Raw genomic sequence first — 23,146 nt, 5'->3', positions numbered from 1 at the left:
CTCTGGCCCTTGGGGCTTGTGTGAGTGAGTTATCCGGTCCCTCAAACTCTTTTATTAGGGTAATAGGGCGGAAAGGTAACATTTGTTACATTTAGTAAAATAATTATAAAAATGGTTTTAAAAAGACCAAATTTCCACTGGGCTTCTTTTTTTCTGTTGATTTTAAGTATTACTTGTTGGATGAACATATACTAGAAACTAGATAGTTTAACCCTTTGTGGTCCATTTATTCAGCGCCTGTCAGGTGCGTCAGGTCTAATTTATTTTCACACAAGCTGTTTATTTTACATGCGCTGTTTAAAAGTAATTTTATTCACAGCAAAACAGGTTTAAAAGGCACTGCATATCAACAGGACACTCAGTACTGCATCTCCAGCCCTGCCCCACTCCTTGTTTGCTGTATTTATCAAACACCTCTTCATAGTGCATACTGATAAATCATCTCTTGATCACTCGATTTATCACCAAACTCCTCAATAATGTTCTCCAAGTCATTATTTTATTACTATAACATCTCAAAAAGCGTGGCGATTTTCTTTGAGCGCTGGATGCGGAAGCAACATTTTTTTTTTCCGGCTTCTCTCGGCCTCTCTCTGCCATTGAAACCTTTTCTCGGCTTTTTCCAGAGAAAAAATGACTAGGGACCTGTGATTGACGACTTTTTGATGATGTCGGACAGGGTCCGACATCGGACCGGAAAGGAAAAATTTTAATGTCGGACCTGGTTAAAATTAGGGTTAAATAGCTAGGTTACATAGACAGCTAGTATGAAGGTAATTTGGTTTCAATATTAAGTGAAGCAGCCAAATGGCAGGAGAGCTTTAGTGTACCCTAAATTTTATGACAACTTGAAGGGTGATTGCACTATATTCTGTGTTCTTAGGGAAGTGACACCTTTGGCTAAACATTCCTTTCCCACAGTTTAAACTTCAAAAGGAAAATAGGCAAAGGCTTACTCCTTTATTCTTCTCTCTCTTCCATCCTATTAAACTATAGTTTTATTGTCTTGCTATTTTCTCTTGGAGATAGAGAAAAGTGGGCCCCATGTGATCAATAATATTATTGGCTGATAGGAGGCCGCTGCTGATAGGAGACTGCTTGTCAATCCAAGGCAATACAAGGGAGACAGTACTGTGCTTACTGCAGAAAAACAGAAGGCAAGGACATCAAAACACCTTGGAAGTGTAAAAGCTGTGATGTGCCTCTGAGATAGAGAAAAGTGGGCCCCATGTGAATAATCAATAATATTATTGGCTGATAGGAGGCCTGTAAAACTTGCATCAGTATGTAATTGTATTTTCTGATAGGTTAAGAAAAAAGGGGCGATGTCATAAGGGAAGCCTATATTAATTCATTGATTCTATTATAACTTGTGCTTAAGTAAAATAGAGTACCCAGCTGTGCTACTGTATCGAATAAAATATCTTTGTTGAAATCTACAATGGAGTTCGGAATGGAGTGGCACTCAGGGAGAGAGGGACGACTAATATATGTGTCAACAGGCCAGCGATGCGCAGAGAAAGCTTGGCCAAGTTTAGCCTGGCTGAGGACGCCTTCTCAAACTGCTCCTGACACTGGCCGAGGGCATCTACATCCTGCTGGCTGGACACACAGACGATCAAGTTCTCAGCGTATACCGCCATCCTGACTGCCTGCAAAGGCTGGACAGTGATGGGCCGGCCCATGAGCAGCAGCCTCAGCCTATTCCAGACAGGGGCAGCCCTGCCTGATGCCTCTCTGGATGGGAAACAATTCACTCAGGCCACCACTGACCTTCAGCACACTGAAAACACGATAGTACAAGAGCCGAATGTGGGCCCAAAAACCCAGGTCTATCTCCAAGGCCTCCCAAGACCTTGAACAAATAATCACCTTCTCTCAGACCACAATTTAACCCCCCAAAAAACTTAGAAGCTGCCATTATGTCCCTAATTACATTTTTTTTTTTAAATCAAATATGCACCTGCCGGACACACAGTACGTCTGGTAGGGGTGCACTGCTGCTGCCATCTCCGCTCTCAGCAGACTGGCCAGGGGCTTGGACAAGATATTATAATCCATAGACAAGAGCAACACAGGTCTCCAGTTCTTCATAGAGGTCAGAGCTCCTTTTATGGGCAGCAGGGTGATGACCGCCCGTCGGCAGCTCAGGGGCAGCAGCCCGTCACCCAGGCTCTCCTGCAGCACTGAGCAGGTCCGGCCCCAGCAGAGCCCAGAACTCTTTGTAAAACTCGGCGGTAAGGCCCCCCGCTTCCTCCTCTATGAGATCCTGTAGGAAAAGCTGGCTAGTCTCTGGCCTGCCCCTAGCCTCTGCCGAGTACCGGCCTTTATAGAAACCCACAGCGAATCCTGTTCTCCAGCGCTCGCCCCTCGGGCGTCTTAAGGCAGTGCATCACCCTGCTCTGCTGTGTCTTCCTCCAGCCCAAAGAACTACGCTGGCAAATCAACCTCTGTGATGCTCTGAAAGCAGGACTGCACCACAGCCCCCTGCACCTTAGTATCCAGTAGGCTGGCTAACTCCTCCATCTTTTTCATGATCTCCTTCATCTTTTTCATGATTCAGTTTCAGATCATCAACTCTGACATTGTGGTCCACCTGATCCCCCCCCCCCCCCAGCCTCCTCATAGCCTCATTCAGACTGCCTGTGGTACCTTCAGAGTACTTCTGACAGAGGAGTCTGACCTGGGTCTTCCCAAAGTCCCACCACTGCCTGAGAGTCAAAACAACCCCGCTGTGCTCTCCATCCTCCCCAGAAATAACTAAAACGGTGCTTGAATTCATTATCCAGAAGCAGGCAGTTATTTAAGTGCCAGTAGGCACTGCGTGTCATACCAGAGGGGATAGAGGACAGCAGTGTGACCAGGCAGTGATCGGACAGACTACTGGGGGTGATCGTACAGCCTCTGTATACATTTAAATGATGTCTGGATGAATAGACTCTGTCAAGCCTGGCCATCGAAACCTGAATAGAGCCAACCCAGGTGTATTTCTTTTTAATACCATTCTGGTTCCTCCAGACATCGACCAAATCAAGGGAGTGGATTACCTTTAGAAGCTGTGTAACCGACGGTGGACTGGGCTCCAAATGGTTCCTATCTAGATCACTCTTCACAATGCAGTTCCAATCCCCCCCCCCCCAAAAAAATGATCAGGGCCTCCTCTGTGTCACAGCCTGCCAGTGCATCGCCCACAGCAGAAAACATTTCAATTCTGTCTTGGCTGTTATTGGGAGCATATATATTTACAAAAACAAACCGCGAGTTTCTCAACTTAATCTGCACTATCAACACTCTCCCTTTGACCACCTTGGCTGTTTTTATAAAATCAGGTTTAAAATTATTCAAAAATAAAATTGCTACCCCTGCATTAGTGATGTGACTTAAAAACAGCTGTTAGGAACCAAAACACTTGCAACTTTTTTATATGTTTGTTTTTAAGGGCACCTACCATTTTCCCCCTCTGCTGTGCTGATCTAGTCTCTCGCAGAGTAAACACATTCCCACACACAGAGATCTCCCTCCACACTCCTGGTTTGGAGTCCTCTGTGAAGCCGTTCCGGGGATGCATAACAAGGACTCCATTTGTAGTCAACCCGTCCATCTGAGAGTCTGATGTCTTCCACTTGGCAGCCTTTTCCTGCAGAGAAAAACACATGTGATAAAATCCTCCTTTTATAGAGCTTTGGGGATTTATTTCCTTTAATAATAACCCCCCCCCCCCCCCCCACATGAAAAACACCCCTCTGTTAGAGACATACTCCAAGGAAGATATTCTTTGAAGAGTCAAATCCGGCTGCGTAGATCCGGGCGGTGTAGGGAGGGTTTCTTTCACAGATGATTCGGCAGGCAAATCTAGAGATGGTGCTCTGAACAGACTGCGTGTCCGAGTTGCTCTGGCTACCCGGGACTGTGTCCGTCACTACAAAATCGATGGGGCCCTCAGTCGAGCGGCCAATCTGAGGGAGAAAATCAAAAGCAAAACAAATATTATTCTGAATAAGCAGGAAGGCTAGACATGTTAATCAAGATACTGAGATGCTTCTACATTTACCTAATGTGGCTGTCAATTAATCACAGTTAACTTCTTAATGGGTTCATTTTTTGGGAGATACATTTTTTTAATGCATGTTATTTGCACTCCTCTGTCTTGTTCCTCTTAGCATACCGTAATTAATTTTGGTGCGCCACCATTTTAATACACTCAAGTGCATGCCAGGATTGAATGAGTGTAGTCATCGTTTGCATATAGAATTAGTCACAGAACCGCATTATGTAGCAAAGCACTCAAACTGAAGGACTTGTGAATGGGAAGTTTATTTTTAAAAAACCTTCTGATGGTTCATTGGATAGAAAAAGGGTTACTTGTATCTGCTGTCATAATGAGTTCCAGTATCACAGAAGTGCATCTAGTCTGCTGTACCACCTGCGTGCTGCTAAACATGCTTTCACTTCTCAAAATACATTTTCTAGTAGTTCTGCTACAGACAGCAATAATACAGCAACAAATGAAACCCGTCAGTTGACAGAGTACTCTCTTAGAAATTCAGGATCGCTGCAAACCCATGAATCCAGCTAAGTACAATACTATAAACAGTGCTGATGCAAAGTCAATGGCCACTGACTGCAGACCCGTTAGTTAACATTGTAGCTTTGTTTTATTTTAATAACCACATTTATTTTAAACGATATTATTTACAATTATGAAGGATTTAACCGTCACTCTGTGAATGTTTTGTTTGATTTAGACAATTTCAAGTTACTAATAACAGAGAATTAAAAAGTATTATTATTAAAACAACAATGAAAAAGATCAGTTCATGAGTAGGAGTCTACTTAAATCGCGGTAAATTTACGTATTTTTCACAGGTACGTTGCGGAATAAAATTAGGATTTCGCTGACATTTCGCGGACATGTTTAAACATTAAATAAACCTAAGTAGACAGTATTTCATGACACTATAAAGCCTAAAAATAGTGGTACTTGCTTCCTTACTAAAACAGAGTGCTGTCATTTGTTAAAGGCGAGTATGCAGCATCCCCCTGCAGTTGTCTTGCCCATACATTGAGACTGCACGTCTGCATCCACTGAATTGGTTGGAAGTTAAGGCAAAGCTTTGCCAAGTTATACAGATGTGGAAATCGATTAGAAACAGAGTACATAATCACTCAACCATGACTGCAATGCAACCACATAGGCGCTCCTATAAGCGGCATGCTGGTCATGGAGAAGGCAATGTATCCAGAAAGGTGAGGCGGATTTCAAAGCAAGTACATTTTAGTTTTAAACAAAAGCACAGGGTTTTTTTTTTTCAAGCCAAAGGAAGCAAGCTGCACAAATGAATTTTGTTTAAAACACGTACTACGTTAACCCAGGTTTTCATGGACGTTTTGCTACAGTTACGATTTTAACGGTAACTTAAATGTAGCATTTTTTCCATTTATAGTACTGTTTTAAAGACTTTAGAACCATAACAATATGAGTATTGCATTACTGTGCTGTATCCTTGTATTATTTGCCAGATTGAGGGTGTCCACATTTAATAAAAGCATTGAAAATTCAGTTTTCAGAGTTACGGACATTTCAGAGTTACGAACAACCTCCATTCCCAAGGCGTTCGTAACTCCGAAGTTCTACTGTAATTTATAAACTGTCACAGAAACCAGAGATGGAATTGTTTTCCTGTAACTCACTGAAGAGGCCCATCTATTATTTTGTATAATACATAGATACCCTTGTGATACTAATATTAAAGAAGATGAGGTTCAGCAGTACAGTTGGGTTCTTTTAAACTCAGTGTTTCAGTGCTGTACAGACGTTCTATGTCGTTATCCGTTAGTGCTTCAGCTTTATTTGTAATTGTCTTTGCAGCAGTGTGGAGTAGTGGTTAGGGCTCTGGACTCTTGACCGGAGGGTTGTGGGTACAAGACATTTTGTGTTTGAATTGAAAGTGATGGTCTCGAGGAGTGGAATGGGTCAAAGTTCAACTATACTTCCTTTAGAGGAATTATCACTTTTTGACGTCACTACTGTGGTATTATGCTTCTTTTTTTTAATGGCTCAGGATGCAAATATAGCCGTCATCCATGTATTATATATACAGTAGACGCTCGTTAGTAGCAACATAACGGTGCCTTTTGCTATGTTGCTCTTAAGCGGCGGTTGCTGTTATGGGGAGTGACGTCTGAACAAAGGCAGCCTGCTTTTACTGATACTTAAAACAGCTACAGTACATGTTACATTCTTAAGTATATTGTAGCTAAGACACTTTCTAAAACATTTAAAAAAAAAAAAAAATCAAACTTGTCCTCCACCGGTACATTTATTTTACTTTTTTAAATGTAGTTTACATGTTTACAGATAAAATATTATTGTCATTATGAAGGAAACAATGCCCAACTGCACAAATAGATACTATACAATAAGCAAGCTTTGTACAGTACTTCACTTCCCTTGCTCTTTTTTTGATGTCTATTTTTTTGTATGATCCTTACACAGCTGTATTTTCTTCTAGTTGCGATCACGTCAAAGCAAACAGGTTTTTTTTTTTTTTTTACACATTTTGGAAAATTAATGCTGGAATGATCAAGCAGAGAATGAATTTGCCTTGTAAAACAAACTGATAAGCGCACTGTACAGACTTGTGGGTATATTCGTGGGTGGTGTAAAGGAGACGCTCGCTACACAGGCTGTCTCAGGCTCTTTTCCCTTTAAATTGACCCAAACACAGGAACTTGAAATTATTTTTTCCAGCGCGGTTGCGCTAATTTTCTTTATTTTTAGACACATACACAAAAAGAAACAAATACAAACAAAAACCTAGCTCCACTCTGGAGTGCTAACTAACTTACAGGAACACCCTGTCTAACCCGGGACAGCTAAGCTGTTTCCCCGACCTTACAAAACCACAGCAAGACTCGTACACACACAGTACCTTTTTCCTTTAACGACTCACAGTCGGGCTCTTCACACAGCAGCAGCCCTGAGCAGACTGACTGCTCTCCTTAAGTACCCTGCACCTGGCTCTAATTTACAATGATAGCCAGGTGCAGGGGATAATTAACAAAAATTAACAATTAAATTAGGGTTTTTCAGCCCATGTCCTTCTGGGAGGTGTAGTCCTGTTTTCACCCCAGACTACACTATCCTACACTTCCTCCCCCATGTGTGAAACACACCGGCCATTCTACGGCCACCTCCCCCCCTAAAACACAACCACCCACCCTCAAGTCCAAAGATTGCCATCTTCTCCCGATCCTTCGGGTGGGCTTGAGGATGGGTTAATTCCTCCGGCGCTTCAGGGTAGGGACGACGACCTGGCGATGAGGGACCCAGACAGGGTGACTGGGGCAAAAGCTGTGCAGGCCGGTGAGCTGTCGGGAGCAGCAGCAGGCAGAGGCTTGAGGCTTGGCCACAGTGCAGCGATGTCTGAGCCGCCAGGGGGAGTACAGCAACAGGCAGGGGGAGCCTAAGTGACGTCTGCCGATTGCGCCACGACGTCTGGGGCTTCAGGGTGAGTGGAGCAGGGGACCAGGTGAGAGACTGTGCCTGGTGGTGCTCTGGACTGATCTTCAGGCCCAACAGCTGGAGGTCCGGGCACTCTGGCCAGGTGTCCAGGAGCACAGGTTGCTGGACCGCACTGTTTTGTGGCGGACAAGCTCTCAGGGGTGGAGGTTGAGGCTGTGGTGGCAGTACAGACCTCACCTCCTCCCCCTTGTCTGAAGCCAGTGGTTCTGGAGATGGTAATGGCTCCACTTCCTCTGGCTCCGGGAAGGACTCCTCCTCCTGCTCTGGACATAGCACCAGCTCCTCTGGTGCAGGAGACCGCAGGGCTTCTCTCTCCAACTTCCATCTCTGAAGCAGCAGCTCCAGCTCGTTCGGCTCTCGTTCCGGCAGCCCCCTCTCCAGTCTCCATTTCTTGTTCTGCTCCATTTGAGCAGCAGTGTTTTTATTTATTTGTTCGATTAACTCTCTTAAATCCATTTTACTGTGTTTTGAGCCAGAAGGGCACTTCTGACACCATATGTAAAGGAGACGCTCGCTACACAGGCTGTCTCAGGCTCTTTTCCCTTTAAATTGACCCAAACACAGGAACTTGAAATTATTTTTTCCAGCGCGGTTGCGCTAATTTTCTTTATTTTTAGACACATACACAAAAAGAAACAAATACAAACAAAAACCTAGCTCCACTCTGGAGTGCTAACTAACTTACAGGAACACCCTGTCTAACCCGGGACAGCTAAGCTGTTTCCCCGACCTTACAAAACCACAGCAAGACTCGTACACACACAGTACCTTTTTCCTTTAACGACTCACAGTCGGGCTCTTCACACAGCAGCAGCCCTGAGCAGACTGACTGCTCTCCTTAAGTACCCTGCACCTGGCTCTAATTTACAATGATAGCCAGGTGCAGGGGATAATTAACAAAAATTAACAATTAAATTAGGGTTTTTCAGCCCATGTCCTTCTGGGAGGTGTAGTCCTGTTTTCACCCCAGACTACACTATCTTACAGTGGTTAATGGAAGTTTTACGGTATCTGGATTAAGGCGACTTTACTCGACTAATAATTTACTCGACTAATAATAATATATATTATTAGTCGAGTAAACCGCTACCGAATAGGACCATTTTGCTACCTACTTTCCTACTTTCCAGGCAGGTAGCAAATCCTCACTACTGCCTTAAACAGTTAACTTCTAGCTCTGATAAATAATATAGATAGGTAGATAGATAGATATAGATATATATATAGAGACAGAGAGAGAGAGAGAGAGAGAGAGAGAGAGAGAGATAGATATATATATATATAGAGAGACAGAGACAGAGAGAGACAGAGAGAGAGATAGAAAGATAGAGATAGATAGATAGGTGCATCTGTTTATTTATATATAAATGAAAAGGTTTTAAAATGTGTCATATTTTAGGAAAATGGCATTTCCATACATTTTAATAATCAAATTTACATGTAATTTACTAAACTATTAAACTTCACATCAACGTGACAAAATTGAATACATACATAAATAACAACCGTGGAGCTATGTGACATAGCTTCAATAAGTAGCTTTTTTTATTAACAGGAAGTGTAACAAGTACAGTCTGCATAAAGCCCAACTTATGCATCACTTCCTAACAGCAATTAAAGGCAACATCATTTATTGATTCATTATAATTGGAATACTATGGAATATAAATACATGTTTACATTAAGTAACATATATTAAACACAGTATATATCTCCCAGTCCTGGAATACATTCTGCTACAGTACATTAATTCTTCTAAATAATGTAAATTCAGAATTGACAGAAACACGTTTGGAAACATCTGTCTACAAGATAAACTTTTTTGGTTTTACTCAGACTGAAATCAATGAAGCACTCAATATGCCATTAGTAATTACCCTTGGGCTATGAGAGACTGGTGTCATTTGAATGTGTTAATAACCCCCGACGCACTGAACTGTAAAACTAAGAACAATGGCAAAATAATCCATGCAATGTACAACAGACAAAGTAGGTCGTATAATTGCTAATAAATTTCTCTTTTTAAGAAGTACATGGAGATAAACTACATAATATGCACTGGAAAAGGGCTCTCATAAGTGTCTGTTTCCTATTTATTTGAAGCAAAATGTGTGGAACCTGAAATGTCATCCTTCTCTGTAAACTGTAAAGCTCTTCTAGAAATTGCAGCTGCGTTTACAAAATGTAGGAAAGGGCACTGATGGTGAGGACTGCAAAGCAAGTGTGTGGCTTCACGAAGACGCAGGCTATAGTTTCCAGTAAATAATACAGTACATGGAAGAGACCCCAGCAGCTTCTAAACAACAGAGTCAAATTTAAAGTGTATGATCTACAATTATATACAGACAATTAAGTACAAGCAGATAAAATGACAGGAAGTCAGAATTTTAATTTTTATTATTGAAGAACATGAAAACATTTATAAATACAGAAGTCTTCAGCTAAGAGAACACCCCTCGGGAAGCAAGAGAAGTGTTCTCTTAGCCGAAGTGTTCTCTAAGACAGAGTTAGCCACGAGACTCAATATGAAATCAATAAATAAATACAAATACATAAATACATATATGTGCATCAACATATGAAATTAACTGAATAAGTAAAAGCAAAACAATAGGTAAGTGGATGTTAATAAAGTAACAAACTAACATTAATAAAACTAAAACAAAACACGGTCAAAAAGCTTAAATCACTATGTACTATGAAATTAGCTGGCAGGTGTGTTTTGGGCTATCGCAATGGCAGAGGCAAAAATAATGGGCCTTACTTAGGGTTAACTTAATGTTAATAAACTGTCAAACTAAATTACTGTATTCCCTCGAATTTAAGACATGCTTTAACCATTTTTTGCTTCTCAAAAATAGCCTGCGTCTTAAATTGGAGTACAGTATAGTGATGCGTGTATTAAAATTGCCAACAAAAGACGTGACTACCCGAGAACACAAACAGCAATGCAGAAAAAAAACAAACCAAGGTTCCTGAGGAATTCCAAGAGAAACGTTTACAATTTCAGCATTTCTGACAAACAGTACCAGCTTGGACAGATCGGAAATGCTGATCAGACCCCCGTATTTTTCGACATGCCAAGCAATGTTCAATGCTGTTGTGGTTACTGGGTTACATGTTGCCTGATGTCGTTAGGGTGACCACCTTTTCAAAATACAAAAACGGGACACCTAGCATTTAAAAAAAACATTAAAAAAAAAATAATAAAAAAAATAATGAAGGGGGGGGGGGGGGGGGGGGGGGAGGGTATTGTATATGTACACATTTTATATTTAATAAAGGTAATTAAAAAAAATATGTCAACTTATCAATGTGTCGTTCTTCCCTGGACTTTAATCCTTCAGATTGTTTTTCAAAAGTTGAGATTTTTTTTTTTTTTTTTGCAATACAAGGTACAGTTCTCCAGAAAATGTGAAAATAATAATAAAATTAAAATAAAACCAGCAGTGTTCATTTCGATTTAAATGTGTACTTCCTATCAGATCTCGGAGATTCCAAGAGTTTGGCATTTGATCTGACAAATTGGTAGAACTCAAGGCAAGAGAACCGGTAGTTTAATTTTACTTGCAGTTCAGCTTTTACCAGATCCACAGAACACCGGTTTCTTTGATCTGTCCATATCGTGTTCATCAAACTGAATGCCCTCTCAGCGTAGGCATTAGAGCAGGGGTGGGCAATTCCGGTCCTGGAGGGCCAGTGTCCCTCCTGTCTTTTGTTCCAACTGTGTTCTAAATTACTTAATTAGACCAATAATTGGTAATAATTGGTCCAATTAAGTAATTTAGGGCAAAGTTCCAGGACCGGAATTGCCCACCCCTGCATTAGAGCAAGGTATGCCGAATACAAAATAAACCATTTTCAAAAGATGTTTCAAATTCTGCTAAGCAGCAGGGCCTGCCTTGTCAAACATATTGTTCCATTTTTGGTCAGTGGCCATACTGGTCTCTGTAACACAGCTAAGTATCGGAGCAATGCGTGAAAATTCTTCGTATAGTTCATCAAAATCAATCGTTAAGGAATCTGCCAAATTCAGGGTCTCTGCAACTTTGCACAAGCCTTCCCAGCTCAACGGGAAAACCTCCTCCAGAGACAGTACGTCAAACGTTTTTAAAAGATTGGCATCAGAGAAGACAAACCACTTTTCAAGATAGTTTAGCGCTCTGTCGTAAAAACAGAGCAGATCCTGGTCCGTCTTTTTTGCATCATTGTCTGTCAGGTTTTTCAGACCTGTATTCACCAAATAGCTGAATAATTTGTCTTCTTTCCTTCTCTGTAGTTTGTTTCTTAATGATAGCATTGTACGGTACAAACTAGTGATGTTCAGATCCTGTTTTTCAAGTTCAAGAACTGTTTCTTGGAAAATTTGCAACACATTCTGCAGAAACATCATGTAGAGCTCTGGAATGGATGTAGCAGTAGCTTGCGCACCAGTTTCATCTGCTATGAACTTCCAGATAGTGTTGGGGTACTCTTCCTTTCCCAGTGACTGGAAATATGATTTGATCGCTGGCCAGGACTTCAACATCCTGTCTACAGCTGGAGCAAGAGAAAGCCATCGAGTTGATATGTGTCTTACTATCTCGACCCACTCTATCTCAACAAATTCTAAAGTCTCCCTTAAGTTCTCTGCTCTCTTTGCTGAAACTGAAAAGTGGTTGAAAATTTTAATGATCACTCTCCACATCATATTCCAGTTTATCATCAGCAGCAAACTTTGCACAGTTGTGGGTTATGTATGCTGAGCAGTTGGCAGCTACGAGCCCACTGTTTTCTTTTTTAAGCAACTGATACACTGAATGGTGTTTTCCATAATTCACGCTGGCATTGTCAGCACAGTAGGCAGACATGAGTGATAAGTCAAGCCCGTTAGAATCTAGCACACGCTTTAGCGTCTCTGAAATTGCAACTGTTGCCTCATCGTGGTCACTGTAAAAATCCAACAGACCTGTCTGAATACCCTGTGTTGGTACAAAATACCTCAGAGCAACGGGGAAGAGCTTAGTGTTTCCTTTATTTGATGCATCAGAAGACACACTGTAAAACACGTAGGGCTTCTTTAATTCGTTTAGCATAAGCTCTATGCTGTATGGGGGAAGTACATTTTCAGTTATGGACACAGCTTTTGTGGGTCCGCACAATATTTTCGTTGCCGTGTCTGAATCGCTAAACACACTGCTAACTAGCTTGTTTGTGCAGTCTAAAGATTGATAAGAATGGTGATGTTGGTTTGTGTGGTAAACCGTGGTTATCTCTGCTGCTGTACATTTCTTTATACGGTCTACATCATTTGATTTCACAGCAAATGCAGTCATCAGTGTCTGTCTGGTATCAGACACAACATTCGCTTTGTGTCCGTCTGACTTTGAATGCTTCTTGATATCGTTTTCACTTTTGTGTCCAATTCAAAACTCTCTTCTACATAATGTACAAAAAACTTTAGTTGAATTTTGGGATTTTTTCCAAATCCACGTGTATGACCTAACCCACTCCTCTCTGAAGTTACACAGGCGCTTACTTTTTTTCTTAGGTGGCGTTGTGGAAGAGGCCGAGGCTGAGGGTCCTTCTTTTTCCGAGTCTGACGTTTCACTATAGGTATCAGTCTCTCTTCCACTTATGGAGTCATTTCGCATTTAAAAAAACACTGTCTGCTTTGAAATTAAAATAATAATATACTGCTGTGTATGCATTATATTTTGTTTTCTGTCTGCACCGCCAAAGCAGTGTCAGCCGTTGGGGAACATGGAGGATATGGTCACATGACACTGGGACAATACGTTCTTAGATTGGCTGCACAATGTGTCAATCATTCTGTGGCTGTGTAAAGCATTGTGAATGACATTGTAGGGGCGGGACTTTGCACTCCAGTGTGGTTGCTAGAGGAGACCGAGGTTGGTTGTCAAACGGGTTGGTTGTCACACTACTCATAACTGGCGCAGGCATGTGATACTAACATTGACGTGTGTTTTATTGTCTGGAACTCGACCATCTTGTAATTTTAGGTAAATTCCATCGAACATAAAGGCTAGCACATATTTCATTTCGGTATGGGGCAGATTGTCACAAGTGTCTGGCGCATTTTCAACCGTTGGAATAAAGTTATGCTGAAATAAAAAACATCAGTTTGTACGTGAAGAGTTATTCTTTAATATAATGAGGAATAACCTTGCAGAATAACCTTGCAGAATGTCACCAGATTGAGGAAAATAATAAAAGAGTAAAAAGTTTGACAACCAACCTCGGTCTCCCCTATGGTTGAACGTTGGCTAAGCGGTAAGTTTGAACTGTGTCAAGGGAATCCGGGACAAATGCCGTCCCGCAGTCATGCAGCCCGGGACCGGGACCTGGTGTTTGCATTTCAGGACTCTCCCGCCCAATTCGGGACGGGTGGTCACCCTAGATAATGCTGTGGAGTGTTGTGTCATGCTTGCTGTTGCCAGGATGTGTGATGCCGTAAGTGAGTGGTGGTGTGTGTACGACAGAGACGCCATCTTAAGTATTATACAGTGTGCAGCACAATGAACGAGCTCCGTGGTTAATCTACAACAACACTGTTTCATGTCAGTTTTGTATGATACAACAGCGTAATTGTTTGTTTATTAGGAGATGCCTTTATCCAAGACGACTTACAGAGACCAGGGTGTGTGAACTATGCATCAGCTGCAGAGTCACTTACAATTACGTCTCACCCGAAAGACTGAGCGCAAGGAGGTTAAGTGACTTGCTCAGGGTCACACAATGAGTCAGTGGCTGAGGTGGGATTTGAACCTTACCTGGAATTTGTATTGACTTACCTGAAACATATCTGTATTGTTGTCATGTGTGTACTCCACAACCACAGTCTGAGCTCGAGACAGTGTATAAGAGATACTGTGCTGGTCCTTGTTGCTGATCGCCTGCAAATACAAAATCATACTGATGTCATGCCACCCTGTTTCACAGAAACTGTGGGACAGGAAAATATTCCCTCTGAAAACAGACAATATCACTGGCATGGAGAGTTTTGGGAACGTAAAATGGTACATAACAAAACCGTGACAGTGCCTACTGTGACCTGTTGCCTACTTCAGTTATATAAGGCAAGTAGCAAAGAAAAAACAAGGTCATACATACCAGGGGAAAAAGTTAAAAAGTAAACCAAATATAATCTCCCACTTTCCTCATTTATGTTATTTTAATGGCTATTTTTTTATATCAACAGTTTTTTGTTTCAACTCACTAGAGCTGCACAAACTCATTATTTTGATCAAGCGCTCCACAGGTGGGAGTCATTGATGTTGATCAGGCTAATTTAACCTTCCCAGTGAAACAAGTGAAGCAGCTGCTTGGATTTGTGTGGCTTGCTGTTCTCTACAGAATCTAAGGCTGGCAATACACAAGCAAATCCCTATTGCTAATTGTAGTTGACAACAAAAAAATCGACAACTGAACTGCAGTTGCTAAACGTGCCACAAGCACACTGGACAACTGCCAATTATTTTAAGCAATTTTAAGATGGCATCTGTTTTCAGTAAACATGTTTCAGCAGCTGCTATAGTAATTGGAATAATCTTGAAAAGACTTGAGTGTGGACCAGGTAAAAGACAAACTGAAGGTTATATTTCATAACACTGGTTCCCTGAAATAGAAATGTTATTATTATTATTATTTATTTCTTAGCAGACGCCCTTATCCAGGGCGACTTACAATTGTTACAAGATATCACATTATTACATTATACATTATACAGATATCACATTATTTTTACATACAATTACCCATTTATACAGTTGGGTTTTTACTGGAGCAAGTTAGGTAAAGTACCTTGCTCAAGGGTACAGCAGCATCGTCCCCCACCTGGGATTGAACCCATGACCCACGTTATCCATTACAGATTGGGATATACCTCTGCAGAGACCGATTTTCCGTGAGTACTTATGTCAAAGCTGCTCGTATAAGCCCCCTCTGTGTCAAGCACAAAGTCCCTGCTCCCGAGGGGATTAAAGTGCCTTAAGCAGGAGGGATCAATTTTCTCTTCAGGCTTGCTGTGTTGGAGTGAACGCAGCAACCTCGAAAGGTAATGATAACACTTATATTTCAGGGAACCAGGGTTATGATATATAACCTAACGTTCACTTTCAAGTATGAAATGTTATTCCATTACCGATTGGGATAGTATACTCAATTTGTTACAAGTGCAGGACTTGCAGCACTGGCAGATGTGCTAAAAAGGGTAGTCCTGGAGGCTGCCCTTAGCACTCTGGTCCCAAAACACAGGTTTTGAGGACCCATGATGTACTGGTCCATAGAAACTAAAAAAGTGAGGGGAGAACCTGCACCTCAGTGTGTGTGCTGTAAAGGGTAGACTTAATAGCTGTCCTTAGCACTCTGGTATTAAAAAAAAACAAGGTTTGGGGAATCTATGAGATCTAGTGTACAGAAACTAGAGAAAATGTGTAGGGTAAACCCACAATATGGTATACAGTATGTGTACGTAACAGGGTGAAATGTTACGTTTGTGGGTTGTGACTGAACAATACTGAGGCAGACAGTGCATTGGGTGTTGATGCTCCGCACAGGCACGCAGATTTAATAAACACAAGTGCTGACACTAGGGTACCAGCAATGGTAGCCCTAGTGTTACATTTAACACTAGCACCGCCATAGCCGCTTTTTGAACGGCTTTTGCAATTCAAATTTAAATATCTCTGCGTATGTGAATATCTCGTACATGTCCGTTCTTAAGTGTTACTAAATATTTGAATTAAATTCCCATACAGTGTTTCAGCTGCAGAATCATAAAAATGAATACAATATAAGCACTTACTTCTTCAACCACCAGACCCGCAGTTTATGTGGCATACTGAAATCAATACAATATAGCTGACAATTTAGTCTGGGCTTTGTAATAAAATCAAAATCTGATGCTAAACGAAAGCCAGAGACTGTTGCATTTTACAACACAACGAAGTTCGTTGTGGATATACTGGATCAAATGGCACGGCTGTATTCTGTCAAAGGTGGTACTCGCAGGTGGTCTGTGGCTGTTTTTTATAATGTTTTGGACCTGGCAGCCATCAATGCTTTGGTTTTGTACAAGGAGTGCACCGGCAACACAATTACTCGGAGGGACCTCATTTTGCAGCTAGCCCTGGAGCTACGGCAGAAAATTTTGATAAGAGACACGAAAGCCGGCTGGCAAATCCCTCAACCTTCAGCCAGCGCTGCACCCACTGGCACACGGAATAAAAGACAATGCCAGGTTGCTAAATGCATTAAAAACAGAACTTCTGCATAAGTTATGTTATATTTGTGTTTTATGCTCTTTTTATCACTAATTATTTATGTTTTATAATTTTATATGTGCATACAGCTTTCTACACCTGTTTACACAGAAGTTTATTGCGTAAAGTTGATTTTATTAGTTTTTCATGTTTATGTATATGTGCTCATTTAATTTTCAATGTAAATACGGTGTTTCTGCTCTGAAAATGTTATGTATGATGTTCATAAATAAAAATATTAAGTTGTATCCGATTGTTTGTTTTTCATTTTCATTGTTTGTTTTTTGTTTTAAAATGGAGCCTCACATTTTGCGGGCGGTTGTAGGTAGTCCGAAATCTCAGCGGTTCTAGAGTTAATAAAGAAAACAAAACCAAGTTAAAAATAAAGGTTTGCCACACAAGGCGCGTGCTAGCCTCACTAAAAGAGACATTCTGCTCCAGGAACCTACTACACTCACTACGAAAACCCTCTCATTACACCATTTGGGATCAACCTCCCCTAAACTAACATACTTCTGGGCTCCCGGAGTCCCGGCATCCTCACGGCGACTCCTGCCTCAAACAGCCTCGGCTGGGCAATACCTTCACGAGCACCGTCTTGCAGTTGAAGGGTTATGTAGTAGTTAATCCTGCAGAGCGCTTTCTCCTCCACGCTGTTAACAAGCGTAAGCTTCGCTCAGCACCCATCTGTGTAGCAATGGTCGTGCAGTAGCCTCGAGCTGTGGCGCAGACACTTTTTGAGCTCCGTGCAGCCTCTCCGGGCACGCCACCCAGCCAACCCAGACCTCCCGATCAGCCCAGCGCCAGACGAGCCTACCTGCTCAATTGGTTGCCCAGCAACACGTCAACTGTTCTGCATCCCAGCTGCACACATTAGCGCAAGAACCAGCGACGAGTCTTTCCCGGTCACAGTGTATCAAAGGCTAGACTGAGTGGCTGCCCTTAGCACTGTGGTCCCAAAACCTTTGTGCATCTAAGACATTCAGTCTATAGAACCTGGTGAACAGTATGGGTAGAGGGTTGCCTATACTGCAGCACTGCATATGTCAGAGACAGAGGCACCCAGGAATAATGACTTCTTGTGGAATGACCAGTGACCACCTCTGGTGAGAGCAGGTTGGGTTGATCATAGGCAATCCGGGCAGTGTCCACAATCCACTTTTTGGACCGGGCTTGTCCAAAGAACAGACTCAAAGCAGATAAAGAGTTGCTCTGTTTGATGCCAACCCAGAGTCCGCTCAACATAGTACGCTAATGCCCCAACTGGGCAGAGCATGTGAAACTTACTGTCCCTGTCAGATTGGAAAGGTGGTGGCTGAAAAGCCTTCAACTCCAGTGACTGGTTGACATGAAAAGCAGAGATGCTTTTAGGGAGGAAATTAGGGTTATTACGGGCCGTGACCATAGGCAGGCTTTTAGCAATGGAAAATGCTTGCATTTGAAAGTGTCTGCTCTAGCACACTGGGGTTTGAGATCTGTCCTTTAAATCACTGCAGGAAGAGCAATAAAATAAGTTGTATAAAAAATAAAAATAAATAAAAACATCCCCCGTAAGAAATTCTCTGGATTTCCTGTTCCATACCACATCATGGATTGTTAGTGTTGTGTTACCTGCTTGACAATGTGGGCAATAATACTTACAATCAGTGGACTAGAGCGGACATTTTGAAAAGAGCTTTGAAGCAGACTTTAAAGTTGTAAGGGTAAAAAGTTGTCAGGATGTTAACAATGAAATGACAGATATATTTAAACAGTTGTAGCAACACGTGGGGATGTGTAACGCTATATTTTTCAGAATCCCGCTACTTACTCAAAATGAAATACTGTTGGTTGTTGTTTTAATTACAATCATGGTAACGCTTTTTAATTTGTATGCATGGGCCCTAATTAGTTATAAAAAAAACCCCAATAATATCAAACATTTATAAACTGCTTGAATGTTAATGACTGGAAAAAGCACCTTTTCAGAATTCAGTTTAGTTTTCTGAGCTATAAAATGACTGAAGAGGAGGATGCCTATATTTGATTCTCAGAATGAAAATGGCAAGCAGGTTTCAATGGGGGAGGGGTGCGAGATGATGAAATTATGTTGATCTTCAAAACAGTTAAAACTACTCTCCAGATAAAAGGGGATATACAGAAGAACAAACTGGTAAATAGATACCAAGGAATTTTATTTTACTGTAAAACCGATCCCCATTATAGGGAAGTGCAGATTTAACATTAAAAATGTATATATTTATTTAGCAAATGGTTCATTTTGACAAGCCAACACCTGCAAGGTAACATAACAGAAAAAAATCGTAGAAAACAGCTATATACGAACTGTAATAAACGATGTCAAAGTGTGTGGTCTGTATCCCTGATATGGGATGAAAATAAAAAAAAAAGTTACATTTTTTTTCAGACAACACAGGTAGGATGGTATTTATATAAACCTGAAAATATGAAGTCACTACCTGAAATGGTGTCTGGGATAAGAGGCTTCGACACTGTGCAGCTGCAGCTTTAAAAACTAACTGGCACAAAAGGCCTCCTTTTTCTTGTACAGAAATTTGAACTTTACAGTGATAATCATAGAATACAGCTATGTATTATGACACAATATCTTGTAGCGTTAGATCTTCATAAAACCAAAAAAAAGTTACATGTCCCCATCTCAGGCCTAACTGAAGGGCGATGTCAGATTCAAAATATTAAATTCTTTGAGAGGTTATCAGTTGATAAAAACCAAAGGGTCTCACTCAAGCTGTTGTGCCATTTGCAGACGACTCATTGTAACATCTGAACTCACTCTCTGAACAGATGGCAATAGAACTTACAACTGCCGAGTAGAGGTCTGTGCTGCACACTCACCTTGGCTGCCTGAGGTGTACAGGCAACATGCACGGTGCTAGGCTTTACCCCATTGGCTTTTGGTCTTTTGCATAAACCAAACCGGCTTTTCCGTCTGCCTCTGTCTCCATTTGGTAGAGAACCATTGTATCTGAAAAACACAAATAGAAGAGGTTAGATACAATGCACAGTAGCTTAATGGCAAGTGAAAAAGAGTGAGACACCTCCATATATCTCCCCAATCCGATCGTCGCAATAAGTATCCTAAATAATGTTAATGTGAAGTTTCATCACTTTAATAATTAGTAAAGTTTTTTCAGATATAAAGTGTGACATTGTGCGTGTCAATATTTTCCTATTTTGTAATGCCCAAAAGATTAAATTAGGGAGGAAAAGCACATCATGCCACTTCTTGACAGAATCCTTATTAAAAATTAAAAAAAAAAAAAAAAAAAGAGAATGCAAGACTGTTGCTGAAAAGGAACAGTGCTCTTTAAAGCAAAAAAGTTCTGTCAGGATCATTTACAGATGAGGTAGAACCTGGTAATCATCTTTTAGTGTTGTGTTTCATAGGATGAGTAGGTCAAGGGAATGCTTCATGTTAAAATACTAATTTCACAACTACAAAAGGAGGAAATGTTACAGGTCCTGCCAGACTACGGATGCAGCTGCTTCAGTCCAGGACAGTCAAGACCAGTTTGTAATGCCCCCCTATCATTGCAACTACTGTGCGAAACATATCAACACGTGGGCTGAAACAGCAAGTCCTGCCACTACTGCCTGTATTCAGCAAAGGAAGCCCTTGTTATACAGTAACTCACAGGTCACTCTAAAACAAGATGCATCCATCTTAATAAAAGGATTTCCTGATAAAAAAAAACAACACCACCACAACACAAAGGCCATACTTTTACAATTCTATCTTGCAGCTGTTACTCATCAGGGAAAATGTTTGGTAAATCGCTGAAGGCTTCCCAGATATCACCCCAAAGAAACTATTTATTAATTAAAAGAACCTTAACACTTGTTATTTAAAAACAGAAGATACATTTTAGGCCAAACGGTAAAGTCAACATCATCTAAAAAGTCCCACACAGAAACTGTCCATTTAAAAACTTCAAATGGCAGTTTATTTTGTGTTGTTAGCAGCAACTATATAAAATAAATAAAAAACTGCCAGCTTTGTAAAAACCGCCACAAAAGGCTTAATTATTCTTCATGAGACCTACGATATGATTTTACCTAGTGAATCATAGAACACAGTTTTGTAGCAAGTACTCTATGAAGCCAATCTCTCATATTTTCATAAGAATGAGCAGCTGAAATAGCATCCATGGCAGATTTATTAAAAACATAGAGACCAACAGAAATAAAAACATAACCGCAGCACTTAACCAGTCAGAAACTGTATGCGATACAAAATGCAAATTTGTCTTTGTTTTTTTGGAGTTTTCCTAGGATTGTTTGTTAATCTTGTGGTTTCAGAAAAATATGTTCATTTTAAATTGCCCTAAAAGGGTCCCGAACAACCAGGTAATAGAAGTTTGTTTTTAAAATCTTAAAAACTGTGCTGCAAATGTCAGTTCCACTTTGACTTGCGGTTCCTGGAATACAGACTTACATCTCTGCATTTTCAAAGCTTTCAAAATGTCAGGTAGGTGTCAAGAACTGAAACCCTGATAGAGCTATTAATCTGTTTTAACAATCGTGGTTCAGGGGAAATACTTATCTTCACTTAACTTTTTGATGCCTTTGTCTATTTAGCATATTTAAAGTTCAAGTTAAAAACAATCTTGAGTAATCTACCGTGGGTGCCACACAAACACACCCACACAAAATTGCCCCCTCGAATCATAACTTTGATGAACTTTTCTGTTTAATTAGTTTGTTCCCCTCGACAAGCCTTCACAGTGTATAAACTAACTTAATAATGTCGCTCAGGTCAAACAGGTCATTTTGAACCCATTCTGTCTGCAAACGAGCCTTAAAAAACAGACACGGCCTAAAAAAAACAAAAAAACTGTCCAGTCACTTCATTAAGGATTGTCTTAATATCCCTCTTAATATCTCTTTAAATACTCGGTATGGCATACTACTGTATGATGGAAAAGGATATTAGTGACATGCAACCTGCCCCCCACACCGCTGTAAATACAAAATTACAGCTATCAGCAACATGAAAAAACAGATTAGACTCAATTATAAAAATCAAAAGTCATGTGTCAACCTACCCCAGGACAATGAGTTCCCCGTACTTGACAGGCACTTTGGTGGAGGCGGAGATGTTTTCTTGATCAGGAGAGAACATTAGCCTGGCTGGAGAAAAGTATCCCACAACCACTGCTCTTGTCCTGGATCTCAGTCCTGTCTTGTCATTATTTTGGTAATTCTGTGAGAGAGAGAGAGAGTTAGAGAGAGAGAATTAGAGAATGAGAGAGAGAGAGAGAGAGAGAGAGAGAGAGAGAGAGAGAGAGAGAGTGCGAGAGAGAGTGCGAGAGAGAGAAAGAAAGAGAGAGAGAGAGAGAGAGAGAGAGAGAGAGAGAGAGAGAGAGAGAGAGAGAGAGAGAGAGAGAATGAGCAGTCCTCATTACTCATATGTACCAGTTAGTTATTCAGCCCTCCTACTAACCACATGCAGGATGAGTTTCTGACCCTATTTCACACAGCTGACCAAGTAGTAACCAAGGTACATTTCTTCAGCTGGGGATTCCTAAACAAAATCAGTCCAAACACTTTAGTTCAGCATATACAGAAATCATAGGACTGTAGTTTTAAGCATTACACAGATCATGCAGTACCTGCTGGTGTAAATACACCTATAGAAACACCACTGCTGTAACCAATCTAAAAGCAGCTGTATGGCTGTTGACAGGGCTCAACCTTCACGGTTTCATGTGGTCTGCAGCTTAGGGTGGATCATTTACAACCTGACTGCTCCAAGTAGTTCAGACAGTACAGTACAGCACAGTACAGTACAGTACAGTAATCTGCTAATCAGGTTCAGATCAGTTCATTTCATAAAGCAAAGCAGGACATAGGAAGGTGGCCTTAGTGTCACCTCTTCGTGCCAACTGGTTCTGTAAAAGCATCAGGGCTAGACACTTCCCTATTAGAGTTGGAGCGATAATCAATTATCACTATACAGTACTACCAAAAATGTTTTAGTATCATTATATAGTTAATCATGACATCTGGTAATTCATTGTTAGGTTTCAAGTAAAATAGTATAAGCACATTACATTCAGTGAATTGATCAAAAATGTGACATTGCAATATAAACTCGAAGATCATCATACATGACTTTCTTTGTTCATTATTTGAGTGAATTATTAGTTGGAGCAATATTACATGCAAGATTGTTCCATTTCTGAAAATTGTCATACCTTGTACTGTAAGCATGTTTTAGGGAGCGTCATGTGCATGCTGTACTGCAAAGAATTTATGTATTTGTAAGCATATAAATCTGGTGATAAACATGATTATCGTGATCATTCTTGGCCCATTATCTATAATTATATCATTA

The 23,146-nt window shown here is 40.9% G+C and overlaps 1 protein-coding gene across 1 annotated transcript in view; it reads right to left on the bottom strand.

The window, feature by feature from the left end:
* LOC117403323 (E3 ubiquitin-protein ligase pellino homolog 1) overlaps positions 1 to 23,146 on the bottom strand; it is a 64,159-nt gene that overhangs the window by 11,835 nt on the left and 29,178 nt on the right. The window contains exons 2-6 of the mRNA XM_034005385.3: positions 21,855 to 22,012; positions 19,645 to 19,774; positions 14,320 to 14,421; positions 3,759 to 3,956; positions 3,449 to 3,637 (exon numbers count right to left, since the gene is read on the bottom strand). Coding sequence (XP_033861276.1) covers positions 3,449 to 3,637; positions 3,759 to 3,956; positions 14,320 to 14,421; positions 19,645 to 19,774; positions 21,855 to 21,931 — 696 coding nt within the window. The 5' untranslated portion in view covers positions 21,932 to 22,012. The remainder of the gene's footprint in view (positions 1 to 3,448; positions 3,638 to 3,758; positions 3,957 to 14,319; positions 14,422 to 19,644; positions 19,775 to 21,854; positions 22,013 to 23,146) is intronic.

The sequence above is a fragment of the Acipenser ruthenus genome, chromosome 5 (genome assembly GCF_902713425.1).
Source record: "Acipenser ruthenus chromosome 5, fAciRut3.2 maternal haplotype, whole genome shotgun sequence".
NCBI classification, from domain to species: domain Eukaryota; kingdom Metazoa; phylum Chordata; class Actinopteri; order Acipenseriformes; family Acipenseridae; genus Acipenser; species Acipenser ruthenus.
The sequence above is the reverse complement of the archived record's forward strand: the minus strand, read 5'-3'. Positions and strand labels throughout refer to the sequence as shown.